At 40.1% G+C, this 16,012-nt stretch overlaps 1 protein-coding gene across 2 annotated transcripts; it reads right to left on the bottom strand.

Moving 5' to 3' along the window:
- Positions 1 to 3,792: 3,792 nt before the first annotated feature.
- Dr1 (down-regulator of transcription 1) lies at positions 3,793 to 15,508 on the bottom strand. 2 transcript variants are annotated; one of them, XM_055611716.1, is made up of 4 exons: positions 15,444 to 15,508; positions 14,952 to 15,344; positions 8,247 to 8,410; positions 3,793 to 5,805 (listed from the first exon to the last, which is right to left on the bottom strand). In XM_055611716.1, exons 2-4 carry the CDS (start codon positions 15,169 to 15,171, stop codon positions 5,659 to 5,661), a joined length of 531 nt encoding a protein of 176 aa, XP_055467691.1. In that variant the 5' UTR covers positions 15,172 to 15,344; positions 15,444 to 15,508; the 3' UTR covers positions 3,793 to 5,658. The 2 variants fall into 2 exon arrangements, with proteins under 2 accessions (XP_055467691.1, XP_055467690.1); XM_055611715.1 differs by having other exon boundaries at positions 14,952 to 15,508.
- Positions 15,509 to 16,012: the final 504 nt, after the last annotated feature.

The raw sequence follows: 16,012 nt of genomic DNA, 5'->3' as shown, positions 1-16,012 counted from the left end.
AAAAATATAAGAGTTCAGTTCCCAGAACTCACAGCTGCCTCTCCAGCCACCAAAACAAACAAACAAAAAATAAATAAATAGAATATCATATAGCAAAGAGAGGTTAAACAATGGCCTGAGGTGCACATATATATATACATACAGGCAAAATATTAATAAACATAAAAATAAAATGAATACATAAAAAAGCAAAAGCAGCTCATAAAATGTTGGTTAAAAAAATACTATGTGGCAAACAGGTTAAATAAGGCTATCCTGGGTTCTAATCTCTAGAAACTGTGAATATCCTTCATCTGGGAAAAGAGACTTTGCATATATAATTGAGGATCTTGTGACTGGAGAATTATCTTGCAACATAAAGAGGTAGAAGAACTAAGTGTAAAGGGGAACATGGTGTGTTGACATGAAGAAAAGGGCCATTGGTAAAGAATAAGGGAGCTGGAAGATGAAAAGACAGACTCCCATCACCCACCTATAGAAGGAACTAGTTCTGATGATAACTTGATTTTGGATTAATAAAACTGATCAGGAGTTCAGATCTACAGAATTGTAAAAGAATAAATCTGTTTAAGTCACTTGTTACAGATAAAAAGCAACATTCACAAACATGAAAAGTTTAAAAAGAGAGAGATTCTAGATGACTGCATTCACCTAAAATTTTGAGGCAAAATAATTTATAGCTTTGAGAAGACTACTAAAACAGGGGCAAGAACCAGGCAGGATGGCACATGCCCTTTATTGTCAAGAGCCATCTCTTAAAGGAGCTCAATAGGCATGTGAGCTTCCCAGAAGGATCCGGTATTTAGCAAGGTCTATACCGTGATGCACCCCAGTATTGCTTCCAATTTCTGACAATCCCGTCATTTGTGCATGGCTGCGTCTCTCTAAAGTCTGGCATAGCTTGAATTGTCTCTTTCTGGGTAGTTACCCACTCTGATTGAACAAACTTCCAATGGGATCTTATTGAAGACACACTGCTGATCGGATGAATTAACTCCTGATTATGGAATTCCTGATTTGATTCAAACAGTTTTAGAAGTTAAATTGTTTTAGAATGTCTAAACCAATTTTAGAACGTTTGTGGCTGCAATAAATACCTTTTTGGACCTCTATATGCCTCACTGGGAGACAGGATGGGAGACAGGCTTGAGACAGATTTGTGGCTTCAGATAATCCTTCACCAGAGAGGGCACCACAAATCCTGGTATACACCACAAATATAGGCGAGCTGGTTTAAACTTCCCATGATATTATGGGCCTACCAAGAAATCTCTAAATTAAGTACAAACCTTGATGTCATTAAATACAAACTGGTTCACTGTAGTTCCTTATACCTTGTCATACTGTCATTTTAAGTTTACTTTGTTTTTTAGAATGAAAAACAGATAAAATTTTTGTCCTGAACTCACTATAAACTAAAATAGCTGGAAAATGTGTAGGCAGGTCAGTCCTAATTGAAAAGACATATTCTTATAACTTTTGGACCCTGTTAACCTTTAGGCCTTGTCAGCCTTTGTCACACTGAACTATAAAGTTATGTAATGGACACACAGATAAGAAATGTTTAGTTTTAAAATATGTAACCTATTGTATTTCAGAATTTTTGTGATTGCCTTTTTGACCATGAGGTAATTCCTCCTCTGAAAGCTTCGTCTCAGGATAAAAGTGTGACCAACAATAAACTAGGGTTGAAGTCCACTGGAATTTGCTTTATCCATGACTTGTAAATATGTGTTTAGATATGTTTGCATGTATATGTGCTTTTGTACATATTACATGAGTCTATGTCAACAGTCTGTATGTAAGAAGCTCCTTGTGTATTATCCAGTATGTGTATGAATATGTACAGGTCTATACGGACTGACGCTGTGGAACCGGCAGCCTGACTTGCTGCCATTTCTGCAGAGGAGATGCTGGCTGAAATCAAAATCATCTCATATGTGAACTTGTGGGGATTTTTTGGAAGTTGGAGTCCTTAACTTCATCCACCTTTTCCTCTTGAATGCTTGTGAGAGTGGTCTACTTTTTAATCTCTCTGTTATTACTCATTTTCCTGTAGACTCACAAGTAAGTTAACAGACTCAGGCCTCTGCCATCGGCAGGTACACTTCAGCCTACGTACAGACCAAAGCGCCCCCTTTTACAACCCTGGAGGCCCTTTTACAGCCCTGGCTACAGGGAAAATAGTGGTCAGTTTAGGCTTTCCTCCTTAGCAGCAGTGTAGCCAGTCCCTAGTCCTAAAGGAGGAATCTTGGGCTCCCTCCCCTTTCTTCTTTCATCTGTCATGATCAGTTGCCTGAGCCATCAGCTTGGTGACCCAAAATATAAAGTGGGGATTCTGCATCCTGTCCCAGAGTCTACCCTGGACCATGCCAAAAGCTGAGACTCTGGCACTTAATCCCAGCAGCAGTGGGGCAGAGTCAAGTCCATCCTGCATTATACAGTGACAGCATGTCTAAAAAGAAGAAGACATTTCTGGGGGCCCTCAGTTACACTGGCTGTTCTCCCAGAAGACCAGGATTTGAGTTCCAGCATCCACACGGTGGCTCATAATCTTCTGTAACTCAGTTCTAGGGATCTGACATCCTCTTCCTGGACAACCAACACACATGTGCACAGACATACCTGTACGGACAATAGCCATACACACACATGAAAAAAACAAGAGCAAAGACTTTGTAGGTCTTCATAATGTCCCATTTTTTATCTGAGGACTATGTTTAATTTGTGGAACTTTATCTGTGCCCTATCCTGTATATATTGTATAGTTTTAAAAATAGTTCCCCTTTAGCTCGACGTGATGACACACACCTTTAATCACAGCACCTGTGAGGCAGAGGCAGACGATCTCTGTGAATTCGAGTCCAGCACAGCCAGGACTGGATACACAAAGAAACCCTATCTCGAAAAATCAAAACCAAAACCAACCAAAAAGGATGCTGCTTAATGAACTTTGTTTTCCCTGTGTCTGGACAAAAACAAGCAAAATTATGTCTTCTGTAATATAAGTAAACTGAGAAAGGGGTACTACATACTAAATAACCACTGTCTTTTAGGTTTCCCATTCTCCAAAGTAGTAAGAATGGTAACAGAAACTCCCTTATAATAATTAACTATAAAAACAATTTATAAACAAGGAGGACCCTAGGGAAGATGCTCAATCCTCATTCAGAAGGGCAAACAGGATAGACATCCGAAGTAGAAGACAGGGAACAGGATAGTAGCCTTCCACAGAGGACCTCTGAAAGACTCTACCCAGCAGGGTATTGAAGCAGAGGCTGAGACTCATGGCTAAACTTTGGACAGAGTGTGGGCACTCTTAGGAAAGGGGAGAAAGACCTGGAGGGGACAAGAGCCCCAGAAGGAGAGCAACAGAACTAAAATACCTGGGCCCATGGGCAGCCAGCAGGGACCAATACTCCAACTAAGGACCTTGCATGGAAAGGACCTAGAACCTCTGTTCAAAGTAAGCCCATAAGCAGCTCAATCTCTAAGTGGGTTCCCTAGTAAGGGGAGCAAGGGCTGTCTCTGACATGAACTCAGTGGCTAGCTCTCTGATCACCCCCCCCCCCCGGGGGAGAGAGGTGCAGCCTTGCCAGGCCTCTGAGGAAGATGATGCAGCCAGTTCTGATGAGACCTGGTCAGAGGGAAGGGGAGGAGGACCTCCCCTATCAGGCGACTAGGGAAAGGGCATAGGGGGAGAAGAAGGGTGGGTGGGACTGGGAGGAGAAGAGGGAGGGGGCTGCAGCGGGGATACAAAGCGAATAAAATTTGTAATAAATAAATAAACAATTTACAAAACACATCAGAATTTTATTGCTTGAAGAATACAGCATAAGAAATCACAAGAACCTCAAATGAAAAGTCACTAGGCTTCAAACATATAATACATTGTCAGATGCAGTAAGATATTAACCTGAACTCTGCATCAGCAAGAAAAAGGATGGAAAATATCTAAATAGTTGTTTACTTGAGAAACATACTTTGAACAAAGTAAAAGAATGTTACAGTACAAAGAAGAAAAGCCCAAAGTGACTAACTTATTTCTGTAGACTAAACTACCTACCTTTGGTACTTAACCTTTTTGAAAAAAACAATTCCTTCTATTTTTTTCCAAATACTTCATGGGCATATCCATGAAATACCTTGAAATAACATCAACATAAACATTCAGCAAAATTACTACCCTTTTACTACCCTTTCTGTTATACAGGGAAGTATATCTGATAAATGCATAACAATATTTCCCTTCTTCTAAAACTGAAAAATATGAATATAAGAAATCTAATACTTTTAAACTTCACTTAGCTCTCCAATTAAAACTGAAATCCTGGCAGCTAGAATCTCTTTTGGGGCTTGATGAATACAGAAATTTACGCAACTTGGCAGCTGACTCAGGAACTAGTGACTTCCCATTGTCTTAGGTGGCATTTTTCTGTTTCCAAAATACAAGCACTATGCCATTCCTCCAAATACACTGGGTCCTCCCATCAACACCACACCCTTACTGAGACCAGATTAAAGCTGCTCCCTTTAACAAGCAAGTTAACACTTCACACAGGGCTGGTCAGTTATGACACTTTTTCAGCAAACACAAAACTTTAAAGCTGTCACTCAATTTATGACGGGGACAATGCTATATGAAAAGTTAGCACAGGACTCTTTAGTACACCTAGTCAAGAAAATGTAAATGCTATGCTAAAACCAAACAGTAAGTAAGCTACATGTCAAATAATTTTTAAAGCCCTCTTTCATAGCAAACATGTTCATTAGCTTTCATTCATTTCCCCTAGCAAAGGTTTGAATATCCATGAGCCTCAGCTAAACCAACGGAACCCAAGCAACTGTTTCACAAGTCCAACCTATATATCAAATGATAGAAACATGAATGGACTAGGCAAGTAATACTATGAACAGTTACTGAACTGGAGTCAAATAGGAAGAATCATGATAATCTTCAAAATTAGCCTGTCTCTGAAACGGCATAGTGTAGTTCGGGATAAATTATACTATAACAAAACTAGTCTTTACCGCTACACAAAACAGCAACAAAATCAAAAACGTAACTCACCAAATTTATACAACTACTAGTGAATACATTTCCTTTCTAGTTATTGAATGTCTTGAGATTTTCTCTAGACAAGTATATTTATCTGAACATAAAATTGTCACCTACATATATACTCACTTTAAAAGGCAAAGAAATTTAGATACTATATAGAACTGAACTTTTTTCACCAACCTGATTCAATGTATTCTGCATCACACTGTGGCCCATCTCAATGTAAAATTCTCAACTTTAGTTCAGTGAAAAGGGCAGAGAAAATACAAATACAGATTAAGAGATCTCTGTAAATTTCACTGTATTTTTATAAACCTGAAGTTTTCTGTAACACTGTTTATTGACCAAATAAAGGGTTCACACTGCTCTAAGATTCCAGAAACACCATTACAAATTCAAAGCTGATATTATACTGAACTTTTAAATTTTCAATAGTTCAAAGAGACAGTTTTACATGAACAGCACAGTAGTTGAAACCTGACAGCAGACATCTCTAGAATACCCATGGTGAGTCCACCAAAATGCATACAAAATTACTGATAAGCATTTCTTTCACTCCTTTCTTATAGAGGAAACAGAAGCCCAGATGGCGAGTTTCAGATATCATCATCATCTTCTTCATCTTGAGAAGATCCTGCCTGATTGGATGCGCTGGCTGAGGCAGCAGCAAGCTGGGCTTGTTGGGCAGCTTGCTGCATTTGAAGCCATTCCTGTTGGGCCAATTCTGCTTGTTGCTGTCTAGCCTAAGGTTTAAAAACATAAAAGACGTGTACACATTTTGGTTAAATGTTAATTAAACCAACTAACAGACTTAGTCATTAAACGTAGATATTTTCCAAGTACTATGTAATTATGACATACCTAGAAAACAGGAGCTTGTAATATTTTTAGTTTAAATGAAGAAACTAAAAAGTTAATAAAGGGGCTGCAGAGATGCTCAGTAGTTAAAAGAGCACTGGCTGCTCTTCCAGACGACTGGGGTTTGATTCCTAGCACCCACGTGGCTGCTCATAACTGTCTGTTAACTCCAGTTCCAAGGGATCCAACACCCTCTCTGGCCTCTACGCATGTGGCATACAAGAAAAACAGACACATACATAAAAAATAAATAAATATCAAAAACTTAAAAAAAAAAAAAAAAAGGTTGACAGAGCTTAGTGACGGTAGCATATGCCTTTAGCCCCAACACTTGAGAGCAGAGGCAGCAGATCTGAGTTCAAGACCAGCATGGTCAACAGAGGGAGTGCCAGGACAGCCAGGACTACAGAGAAACCCTGTCTTGAAAAACAAATGTACAAACTAACAAACAAATAGGGTTGATTAGGAAAAAAAATACTAGTCTCTCTTTGGCTCTTTTCATTGTTTTTCTTTTCTGTCCCTTCAAGTATAATTTTCATATAAACATAATTTCTGTGGCTTAAAAGGTCTCTAGTACAGTTAGGGAAAAATATCATAGAGAATGCAACAGTTATCCTGATTTTTTTCTGCGTTCTTATTACAACTGTCTACCCTCATGCTTCAAAGGAAGCCTAGAACATAAAATGTTTCTCAAATGTATGCAATTACTTTTGCATTTTCAGTGTTTTTTTTTTCTTTATATCCAGTATACCTGAAATTTCCTAAGTTTCTGTTACTGATGAAGCTGTACACTTATTTCAAGTAAAAGTAAAATATTGTTTTCTCCTTCCCATATAAGTCAAGGTAAAACCAGGGAAAAGAATTAACATTAGGTCTGGGAACCAATTTAAAAAAAGAAAAAAGACTGCTAACCAAATATAAAATCGGAAACAGATAACTGGAAATTAAAAAGAACACGAAGACACTAGGGAGATGGCAGCTACAAGCAGCAGCCCTAAATCTAATCCAAGAACAAAACTAGAGGCTGGAGCTTATGCTTGGAGGAGCTTGGTGGAACTGAACTCAGCTCGCCAAGAACAGATCTATGCGCTAAGGTATAAAAGCATGGAAGACTCAGCTGTGGGACCCATACCCAAGAAGGTTGTAGGTTCAGGCGGGTTCTGTAGCAGAGAAAATGCAGACTGGACTCAGTTTCTACCACAGGACTAGCTAGTACAGCCAGTGCAGAGAGAGTCTGGACATAGGTGTGCCGGCATACACTACAACCCCACACTGGAGGCAGGGCGCCTACGCCGCAAGTGAAAGCCTGTCTCAAAAGATCTAACAAGTAAGGAGCTGTTCCTGGACTGGGCAAAGAAACTGGAAGAAGGAGGAAAAGAAAAGGCCCATCCATTTACTTACACTACCCCATTGGAAGGAGAATCTACGTAGGAGTTCAGAGAGCAAAGCAGAAACATTTGACCAGTACAGTGCTCTCCCCATATGTAGTTTCATTTTTCATGATTTTTGTAACCTGGAATCAACCAAAATATTAAAACGGAAAATTCCAGAAATAAGTGACCAACTGCTGAGCCATTTCGTCAACCCATCTTATAGAATCTTAAGGATTAAATGAGCTAATACATACAAATTGCTTAGCAATGTGATCAACAAATGGTGAAAACTCAATATTGAAAAATGTTCATTAATTTTTAAGATTATATTAATTATGCATGTGTTTGTGTGTCTATAGGAAATATGTGCAATGAGTACTGGTACCTTCAGAGGCCAAAGGTGTTGGATCTCCTTGGAGCCACCAATGAGAGTGCTGGGACCCAAACTCAGGCCCTCTAGAGTAGTATGCATTCTTTACCAGAGCTCTCTACCAGAGCTCAAATTAAATGTACTTGTATCTTAGTATGTGGTGAGCAGAAGGATTTTAAGTTCAAAACCAGCTTGGGCTACACAGCAATACCTTGCTACAAAGAAAATGTTAGCTAATTTTCCTTTCATTCCACTCATAATAAAATCTGGTAGTGTACTTCTCATCAGCCCATTTAAAACTTAAAGGTGGCTAAGTGTATTTTCATGCTTTTAGAAGATCATCCTATCTGGAAAAAGAAAGATAAAATCAAGAGGTACCTGCAATTATTCCCTTAGAAAACTAGATGTTGCCAACTATTTAGATAAAACAGAGCCAAACTGGTCAAGTTCTAAATAGCAGACTCTGCATAAGCAAGGAGCTGGAAAAGAACCCTCTTTTGACTTATGAAGTAATTTTCCAAACAAACAAAACCAAACCCTGATTTTCATAGACTTCCAATATTATTCAAAACATATTACTTACTTTTGCAAATAATTCCTGTTGCTGTCTCAATAATTCTTCTTCAGGAATGCCAAGGTTCTCCAAACGAGAACTGGCCTTTCTTCTTTTTAATGCTACTGTCTTGCATTCTTGTAAGACTTCTTTTACTTCACTGATGTAAGAGCCAAAGCCTAAACTTTCCAGTGCTACAGAAATGAAAGTATGAAAAGTTGAAAAAAAAAATATAGCTTTCCATCACAAATGAGTAACATTTATTTAGGTTACTTTTCTCTAGGGAGACAACGTTTATTATTTTCTAACAATGTTATCCTATTTCACAGTTATTTAGTCATTGTCGAGGTGGCTAAGACAAAATATTTTTATCAACCATTATTATTATTATTATTATTGGTTTTTCGAGACAGTGTTTCTCTGTGTACCCCTGGCTGCTCTGGACTCTCTTTGTAGACCAGCCTCCTGAGCAATGAGATTACAGGCATGTGCCACTGCGCCCTGCTTCAACCATTATTTTTAATTGTGTGTGTGCTCTGTACCTGTGATTGTAGTGGCCACAGAGGCCAGGTGAGGGCACAGGATCCCCAGGAGCTGGAGTTAGAAGCAGCTGTAAAATACCTGATGGGTGTGTAAAATACCTCTTCAAGAGCTGCATGATGCTCTTAACCTCTGAGCAATCTCTCCAGCCCCACATACATGTACTTCCTTAGTATCTGACTACAGCCTGGCTAAAGCCTGTGGAACATTTCAAAGCACAGACCTTCATTTTTCTCTAATTTTTAAAATTTATGTTTCTTATGAGAGTAACATGGTTTGGGTAAGAAAAAGTATCTTTTGTATGCCACTCATAGTAAGTTAAGCACCATTAAGCCTGCCACTTCTTAAAGAATTCAAAAAAGGCAAACATTTGGAATTTACATGTTAATGACAAACTTTGTCTCATTACAAAAAAGTAGGCACTTTCATATTCATTAAGTTATAGAAAAACAGGATGAAAGAATAGTAACATACACTTGCCCCAATACTCAAGAGGCTGAAGAAGTCTGGGCAACTGAGAAAAAAAAAAAAGAGTAATGTAAAGTCCCCTTTAAATTATACAAATCAACTTTTTCCAGTAGTTAAAGAATCATCCTTCTCCAGAAGACAAGAGGAAATAAAAAAAAAAAAAAAAAAAAAAACAAATAAACAACACCTGGTACAAAGCCCTAATTCCTACTTCTTAGATGTGAAATGTCCAGGATGCTATAAATTCCGCAGTCTTCAGCCACACATAAACTGTAGTCTTGTATGCTGGCTGCTCCACTGTCCACTCTCTTAGCCTAACAGGCAGAAAAGCAAGGCTGACGAAAGGACGCTCCTTCAAGAAGGAACAACTGTAAGAGTGCCTGGATTAACATAAGGAATCATCCCATCACACATATTCTGGACTAAAAACAACAACACATAAATCAGTAATCTCTAGTTTCTCATTTTGGGAGGAAGAATATGACATCTTTCACTTAAAGCATAGCAAGCTGATGTAGGTCAAAATAGATTCTTGCTAATTAGCCTGAACGATGCGCCCTGACAATTGCATCATCCACGATATAGTGTTCCCAGAAAACAGGGAAACGCTTAAGGATTGAGACTCGTGTATTTTTATCACAATGCTAAATACTTAGCAATTCAGTAAGCAAGTGTGGGCCTATAGAAGGAAAACAAAAGCCTCAAGCTGCAGGTATAGTACACATAGAAAACACTTGCCTAAAACGCATGAAGTCTTGGGTTCAATGTTTAATAGCATCTCCAGAAGAGGGTCATTTAAGAAAAATAATAAACCAGGCATAACTTTAATCCCAGCCCTTAAGAAGCAGAGGCAAATAGAAGCAGGGGAGAAAAAGAGAGCAAGGAAGGGAAGGAGAGAGTGAGGAAGGGAGAGAAAGAGGGAGAGAGAGGAAAGGAAGGCAAAGCATAAAAGGGGGGAAGGAAGAGAAAAGAAAAATAAAATTCAGGTAAAAAAAATCCTACTGTAAAAAAGCAATTGATGATGTAATGGTTTCAGTATAAACTTCATGTGTCCCTTTGAGAAAATACTGCATTTAGGCAACCCAGCATGGACCATTTTAATTGTATTACAACTTCTCTGCAATCAGTCAGTTTCTCTGATCCCAAAATTTCTTTCTAAAATACACTGTAGTTTAGGCTTTAGAGCAAAGCTACTCAATGTATGGTCCAAAGACTTATCAGAACTTGTTATAATGGTGTTGTTTTAACAGTTAAGAATGGAAATTCAAAGTAAGCATTTCAAAAATCTTTTACAGCAGGAACAGTATTTTATATCTATTCAATATAATAACAAATTTAATTTATGAATGTTTAAGCTCTGCTTTTTGTCAGAGATCCATTTTATTGTATTAACCAGTGTAAGATGGGTTTGAAATTAAAAAGAAAATGCCCCTCCAAAGTAGATAACATGAAGCTCACTGACGGAAGAATATTCTCAGTGGCTTTTTCTAACTTTAACTACTTGCAGTTACTACTCTCATAAATATGAAAAACTGTACCTCAAATTAAAAAAAAAATGATACAACTAAAACTTTTATTTGAGCTCTGTAAATGTCATCATGTTGTAAAGTTAAACATAATAGACTGTGTCTTTCTTCTTTGATTGAAGACAGGAAAGACAGGTAGCCCTGGCTGTCCTGGACATGCTTTGCAGGCCAGGCTGGCCTCAAACTCACAGAGATCCATCTGCCTCTGACTCCCTGAGTGCTGGGATTAAAGGTGCGTACCACCAACATCCAGCCGTATCTGTAATTTTTAATGCCAAATCTACTAAAAATAAAACAGAAAAAAGCTTTTTAATTAAATTATGGTATTTTGTATATTTATTTGATGATAAAATTATTTTAATCCTTATCTGTGCTTTACAGAAGTGCCTAAGAATGTTTAACTTGCTTTAATAAGATAAAGACAGGTAGCAACTGAGTAAGTGAAATGGCCTGATGGAAGGTTTTAATTAACTTTATTACTAAAAACCCAAATTTCAAAATGAGAACCTCTTTAAAATGTATATTAGCAAAAAACAAAACAAACAAACAAACAGAAAACCAGAGAGAAGGCTCAGAGGTTAAGAGCACTGGCTATTCTTCCAGAGGACCCTGGTTCAATTCCCAGTACCCACGAGGCAGCTTAACAACTGTCTGTAACTCCAGTTCCAGAGGATCTGACACCCTCACACAGACATACCTGCAGGCAAAACAACAATGCATATAAAATAAAAACAAATTATGTACATATGTATATAAAACAAAGTTAAAAACAAAATTGTGTATTATTATTCCATACATGTATATCTTCTGTTCCTAGATAACACTGACAGAAAAACGTTTTCTTTTAAAGACAGGGTTTCACTATGTGGCTGGAGCTCACCTGCCTCTGCCTCTGCCTCTGCCTCTCACAGAATAGCTGAAAAGGTTGTATCCACCATACTTTTACCAGCTGTCCAGAGTTACTCGGTAAGGATATACTTCAAACATCTAAAATATGTACTTTTAAAAAAGAAAAGCTCAGCTGGATGAGGCAGAGGCAAGAAGACCACAAATCTGAGCACAGCCTGGGCTACTCATTTGGCTGGGCATGGTGACACACACCTGTAATCCAGCACTCTGGGAGGCGAGGGATCTAAGGCCAGCCTGGTCTACAGAGTAAGGCCAGGATAGCTAAGATTACATAGAGAAACCCTGTCTTGAAAACAAACAAACAAACAAACCAAAGAAAGAAAGAAAAAACAAAACAAACAAACAAACAAACAAAACAGAAAAAGAAAAACTTCTCAGCTTGGCAGTGGTGATGGCACACACCTCTAATCATCAACCAGGACTTGAAAGGCACAGGCAGGCAGATCCCTGAGTTCAAGGCCACCTTGGCCTACAGAGGGAGTTCCAGGACAGCCAGGGCTACAGAGAAACCCTGTTTCAACCCTGTACCCCCTAAAACCACCTCAAAACAAAGTGATTACATAATATGAAATTACAATGAAATCTAGTTGGTGCAAACCTGTATTATTATAAAGTCAATAGCAACATTATATGAAAAAGGTAAATTTATGAGTGCCAACAGGTCAATTCAGTTTTTTAATATTAGTGGATAGCCGTCATCACACAAAGGAACAGTTTCTCACTGTAACTTTCAGAGTCACACATTAAACTCAAGTTAGCATGTTCCAAAGTCAAACTATTTTGTATGCTGTTTGCTACAGCTACACTTTTATCAATCATCTTGACTTTTATGTCAATTAGAACTCTAAATATATCCTAGAAAGGATGAACCTTCCCCAAAGACGACAGATTGTGTTATTAGATTTTGGGGGAAAAAAAAAATGTTTAGGCAGATCTTACTGAATCTTTTGCAGTTTTCATTAAAAAGTTATTTTCCTTTATAAAGAGTCAAAGGGAACTTTAGCTATTTGTTAGATAATGTTCTCAAAGATTTAGGACAACAATCATATATACAAAATAAATATGCAAAACGCAAAACAGACAACTTGGCTTCCATTTTTCTTACACTCAACAAACCAAACAAGTAGGGGAAAAATACTAGATTTAAGAATCAAATATTATTGGGTGTTGTGGTGCACAACTGTGATCCCAGCACTCAGGGAGGCAGGGGCAGGAGGATCTCTGTGAGTCTGAGGCCAGCCTGGAGTCCTGGACAGCCAGGACTACATGGAGAAACCCTGTCTTGAAAAAAAGAAAAGAATCTATATGGATTGAGAATATAGATCTGTAGTACAGTGCTTGCCACATATAAGGCCCTAAATTCAGCACATACACACAAAAGAATCAAATAAGCAGCAGGGAATGGTGATTACATGTCAATAATCCCATTATTCAAGAGACCGGGGGAAGAGACACTTAAGTTTAAGACCAGGCTAGAGTACATAGCAGGATCCTGTTAGCATCTTGCCTTTCCTAACCCGGGGGGGTGGGGGGGACACAGATTTTCTAGTATGTGCTGAAATGACAGAGTATACGTGTGTGTGTGTGTGTGTGTGTGTGTGTGTGTGTGTGTGTCATATAGATGCATGCACCCAAATGTATACCATCATGGCTCTACTACCTACTGGGACTGACTTCTGGCATGTTTAAGAGACACCCTTAACACAGCACAGCATGAAGGCTCAAAAATGAATCACCTGATCTTTCTGTCAATACTGACAGTTGAAAAATGGATATGTTCAATATGAACAGATATGTTCTCCATTTGGTGATAACAAGAAAGTAAAAATGTTTTTAAAGTTAAATTATAGCTGGGTGGAGGTGCACACCTTTAATCCCAACACTCAGGAGGCAGAGGCAGGCATATCTCTATGAGTTTGAAGACAGCCTGGTCTACAAAGTGAGTTTCAGGACTACACAGAGAAACCTTGTCTCAAAAAAGCTAAAAATAAAATAAGTTAAATTACAAAATGGCAATGATAGAGAATTACCTGCCTAGTAATTGATTAACTTTGTTCTTTTTAACTCCAAAAGTAATCAAGAAGTTGATGGACTTTTGGGTTTTTTTTTGAGACAGGGTTTCTCTGGTAATCTGGACTCATTTTGAAGACCAAGTTGGCCTAGAACTCAGAGATCCACTTGTCTCTCCCTGCCTCTGCCTCTCCCAGTGCTGAGATCAAAGGCATGTGCCACCATGTCTATCCCTTGGAGTTTTCACTAGATTATTACAAAACATAAGTTATTCCCTCAAACTGAATGCAACTTTCTAATAAGGGTTAATGAAAAGCAGCAGAAAGTATTTCTCAAAATTTGCCAAAAGTATTTTTTCCCTCCTTCCCTACAACCATCAAAACAGTCCCCCAGATACTTACTGAAAATCCTTGCCAAGAAGAAAAAACTCCTGAAACTTTTAGTACTTTTCAGTAAAAGCTTAAATATATAGACTAGCATGAGGGAAGGACAGGTTGTAACTCTGCAATAGAGGGCTTAGGTTCAAGGGCCAGCTCTTCCCAAGACGGGTGAAAAATCATCTTTTAGAAATAACTTTTCAAAGAAAAATCAAAAGTTGGAGAGAGTCAAAAAAAAAAAAATGAGGCACTTGTCTTTTCTTACAGGAATGCTTTGATAACCTGGTGATGATTACTCCACCATCTTACCGTTTTTTTAAACAACAACAAAAAAGACTTCCTTTTTGGAATGCAATAAACTTTACAACATTAAACACACTTATGTTAACAACCTTTTTTATTCGGGGCTGGGAATCACATCTAGGACCCTGTGCATGCTAGATAGACGATGCAAAACTGACTAACCCTGGGTGGTTTTTATTCATGTGTTCAAAAATCTTTTCCTCTACAGTGGAAAAAGGTCAGGTGAGGAACAGGTACTCTCTGACTCAACTCATGCTTGAAGTTATGTCTAAAATTTAACTTTCCAAGAGAGAACTTTGAGGTTCTCAGTTATTATCGAAGTTTAACTCCAGGCGGTCAATTCTTGTTGCTTGAAGACCTGACTGCAAGCTGTACTGGTAAGGTGGTGAGGATGTTTGTTGACCTTAACGTTTGCACTCCTTATTTGCATTAGCTTGCTGAACAGCGTCCTCAGAACGCTACATAGGTATTTTCTTAAGGTACAGGCTGTCTCTACACCTGTGCTGACTTTTCTAGTGAATGGTGACACGAAGTGGTTACTCTACTAACAAGACTGTTCTCTGGACCTTTGTTTTATTCCAAATCCCACACGAATAGTTTACCTTGTATGACATGCTCTGGTGAAATGGTCTTCTTCTCGGACTTGTTGCAGATCTCATTGGCTTCAGAAGATATAAGGTGAATGAATTCAGTGCAGCAGTTCACCACCAGCTCCCGGGCCTCGTTGGCCACCCGGACATTAGGGAGGGTCTCTTTGATCATCTTATTTATAGCAGCTCTGGGAATAGTGAGATCATCATCGTTGCCAGACGAGGAAGCCATCGTACCTTCCTGTCTCTCGAGCCCCAGCTTTCAAACTCTCCTCGCCTCTGGTCCACTACTCCTCGAAGATTTCTCAAAAGGCTTCCCTTGGAGAGGGATGTCGGGGTCGGGGAAGCTCAGGAAAAGTGTACAAACCAGGAAGGAGAGGCGGGTTCGAGGGCCGGGAATACCCGCTGTGTGAGAGAGTTTAGTGCGAGTGTGAAGGAAAAGTCAGGGAGCTGAGGGCTGTGGGGACGCCACTCCCGGGGCTGGAGAACCTCCCTCCGTGTCACCTCAAACGGGCTGGCGCCGTCCTCCAACCGAACCTAAACGGCACGGGAGCGCCCGCCTGGCAGCAGCGCGAGCGGACACCGAACAGGCTCGGCTCTACAGAGCCGGAGCCGCCGCGGCCGCCGCCACCAGCAGCGGTTGCCGCCGCCTCGGCCAAACCATCCTCCGGGCGCCCGCGCCGCCGCCTCACAACATGTCTGCCGAAACCGCAGCGGAACGCACGCCGGCAGCCGGGGAAGGGCGGCGGGCAGGGCCGAACGCAGCGGGAGCCGGAGCGGCAGTCGCCGCGACCGCGAGCAGCTCGTGCCAGCCGAAGCGGCGCTAACGGTGGTCTCCCTACGGGCCGCGGGAGGAGGTTTGCCGCAAGCTGATCCCAACACGCTTTGCGCCACCGGAAGTCTCGCTCCAGGTTCCGCCCCCTCCCGACGGATTTCCGGCGTACTCTCCGCCCTTACCCCCAGGAGGCGGGCGGAGCCGGCGTCCTCGGAGCCCGCATGTTCCGGCTCCCCCTGCGCGGGCCACGTTTCCGCGGCCAGGCCCCGGGGAGCTCGCCTGCTCCGCGGGAGTTTTG

The sequence above is a fragment of the Psammomys obesus genome, unplaced genomic scaffold (assembly GCF_907164565.1).
Source record: "Psammomys obesus unplaced genomic scaffold, mPsaObe1.curated_primary_1811, whole genome shotgun sequence".
Lineage (NCBI taxonomy): Eukaryota > Metazoa > Chordata > Mammalia > Rodentia > Muridae > Psammomys > Psammomys obesus.
The sequence above is the reverse complement of the archived record's forward strand: the minus strand, read 5'-3'. Positions and strand labels throughout refer to the sequence as shown.